At 37.3% G+C, this 2,432-nt stretch overlaps 1 protein-coding gene across 1 annotated transcript in view; it reads right to left on the bottom strand.

Annotated features, from left to right (window-relative positions):
• The window catches only part of LOC109534057, a gene marked incomplete in the record, with an annotated part of 13,172 nt that overhangs the window by 2,460 nt on the left and 8,280 nt on the right, over positions 1-2,432 (bottom strand). The window contains 1 exon segment of the mRNA XM_048661973.1: positions 1,052-1,460. Within this exon segment, the coding sequence (XP_048517930.1) occupies positions 1,052-1,460 (409 nt within the window).

Here is a 2,432-nt window from a genome sequence, read left to right as displayed (position 1 = left end):
AAAATTGTCATTGTATTGAAAGTAAGTTGACTTTACACATATTGTTAAAAGTTCAATAATGGTGTTAATGCTTAGTTGTGTGCGTTCTTTAAGATAGATTAATTAATTTAATTTAATAGATTAATTAATTAATTTAACATAATTAATAGCAGAAAATAGCTATCGAAACGTCAAGGTAATTTTTAAAATTAATTTCTCTACTAATTCGAATTTTCTCTTACAGCTTGAGCCTAAGTGTGTCGCAGGATACCCTCTAGGTGACAGTTCTTGATTACTTTTTGCTAAATAGTTCGTTCTTATTGCGAAATAGGAGCACTATTTATCAATCTGTAATAAAAGACGTGAGGAAATTCTGTCTTTTTTAAAGACAAACATTTTTGAGGCAAAATACCCAAAAAGAAGTTTGTAAAAAATGAATCCGCCTCAACAATATAGAACTTATCTACAACATAGGAATTTAGTACATGAGCACCCTTAACCTAGTATTTGCAGTATCTGCAGTTTCTCCCTTGATAATTTGTTGCTTCATTGTTATCAGCGTTATAAAATAAACTGCACCGAACACAATAATATCACACTCATTAATTGATAAATCGAAATCACTGTCAGTTTAATAACGCAATGTGTATTTGAAAAAAAGTGCATATGTACGTCCCAAGCCTCAGGCGCGAAGAGGCCGGAGTGGGAGGAAAAAAATCGGTTCACCCTCCCATAAAAAGTTATCACTTCAAAAATGAGTTTTTTCGAGCAATACGCATAAAAGTCATCAGTCTCTGCTCATCACTACCTAAGATTATGGAAGATCGCCCAATATTGAAACTAAATTAATTAATAAGCAAAATTAATGTTTGAACGCGTGCCTTCCAAAGGCCTTCTTGAAAAAAAGAAAAATTTTATATGGCAAATCTCAACCTTCCTGAAGATGATCCCATACATCCACACAACTTTCTTTTCAACTTCCTCATTCTAACATCCAGAAATTCGCAAAAAATCCACGAAACAAGCTCGCAGCAGCATCTCGTTTGAATGACCACTTCGGCCCTAATATTTACCGATAACAATGCAGCAATCCTGGGTGGACCCGCCTCCACGCTCCAGCTCCTTCAGAGTGATGTTGTTCCTGTTGATCGAGGTCATGTTGATCGGCAAATTCAGGAAATTCGTACTGTTCACCACGTTTTTCACATTGATAACGGTCGTTACGTTGCGCAAGTTATTATTGTTGTTGATGGATGAGTCCTGCTTCTGTACAGCAGCAGGCGCACCCCCATAAACCACATTTGGTTGGACTATTTTCGCTGGGGTTTGGTTGCGCCGCAGCGATTGGTAGCAGGATTCGCGGCAATTGCTGCGGCAGTTGCTGGTGCCGCACTCGTAGCGGCATTGCTCGTGGCAACAGTGATTGGTGTGGCACTGCACGTAATTGGCGCAGCAGGAATGGCAACAGGACTCACATTGGCCTGGAACAAGAGTTATAAACCCTGTAACTAATTGGTCAGCGAAGTAAATGCTTAGTTGCACCAATTCAGCAGTTTTAGTTTATAAGTGCCACTTGCAATCTTAGCATAAGTTCAGTTATAAGTTATCAGTTGTCACAAGTAAACTATTGCTGGAACTCGTCGTTCTGAAAATAAATCTTTTTTAAAAGGCTTTCCCTTGATTGAAAAATTTAACTGGCGCAGTCGGTAGGATTTAAATTCAGACGGTATCGACAAAAATCGCGATCCGGTCGGTTTCAATCGTTTGCTGAAGAAAAACCTCAAAAATCGAAGTTCAACAATCAGAGTACGGAACGATTCCAGAGTTCTGTCTAGCATCGACAAACTTTTGGAAATAGTTAAGGACGTCTGGGAACTTCTAGCATCGAGATTCCTCTAGACACTAGGCTTAGTATGAAGACCACATCAATCTCCGCAGGATTACTACTGTAAGTGCTCATTTCCTTTTGAAACCCATTTTTCCCAATTGTTTTGCTGTAATAGTGAATACAAAGGGCAAATCATTCGCTTTGTATATTTTTGCACGTCATTTATCGTAAAGCAAGTTTAATTTTACAACTATCTTTACATTAATTTTAATTTTTAAATAAGATTTAATCATGAGTCGAGATATCCCACTATTAAGATAACAAGCTGATAACATAGCACCTTTTGACGGAAACCCGAAATTATTGCACCGATTTATTTGTTCTTGTGAAAACCTTTTAAGAAATTTTCAAAATGCTGAAAACCCAGCAGACACTATTAATGGCATTCTTTTCGATACAATATTAGGAAAACTCAGAGGTAGAGCCGCAACAAAGAGGTATCGATTGTTTGATCCAAGGCTTAATATCTGTAAAACCTCACAAAAACGAATCCTATATAAGTTTCGGTATGAGAATTCAAGACGCCCGAAGCCTTTTGTTTGCAAAATTAAATACATTAATTGTT

This window comes from Dendroctonus ponderosae, unplaced genomic scaffold (genome assembly GCF_020466585.1).
Source record: "Dendroctonus ponderosae isolate FM_Combo_2020 unplaced genomic scaffold, Dpon_F_20191213v2 Dpon_F_20191213_10, whole genome shotgun sequence".
Taxonomy (NCBI): Eukaryota; Metazoa; Arthropoda; class Insecta; order Coleoptera; family Curculionidae; genus Dendroctonus; species Dendroctonus ponderosae.
The sequence above is the reverse complement of the archived record's forward strand: the minus strand, read 5'-3'. Positions and strand labels throughout refer to the sequence as shown.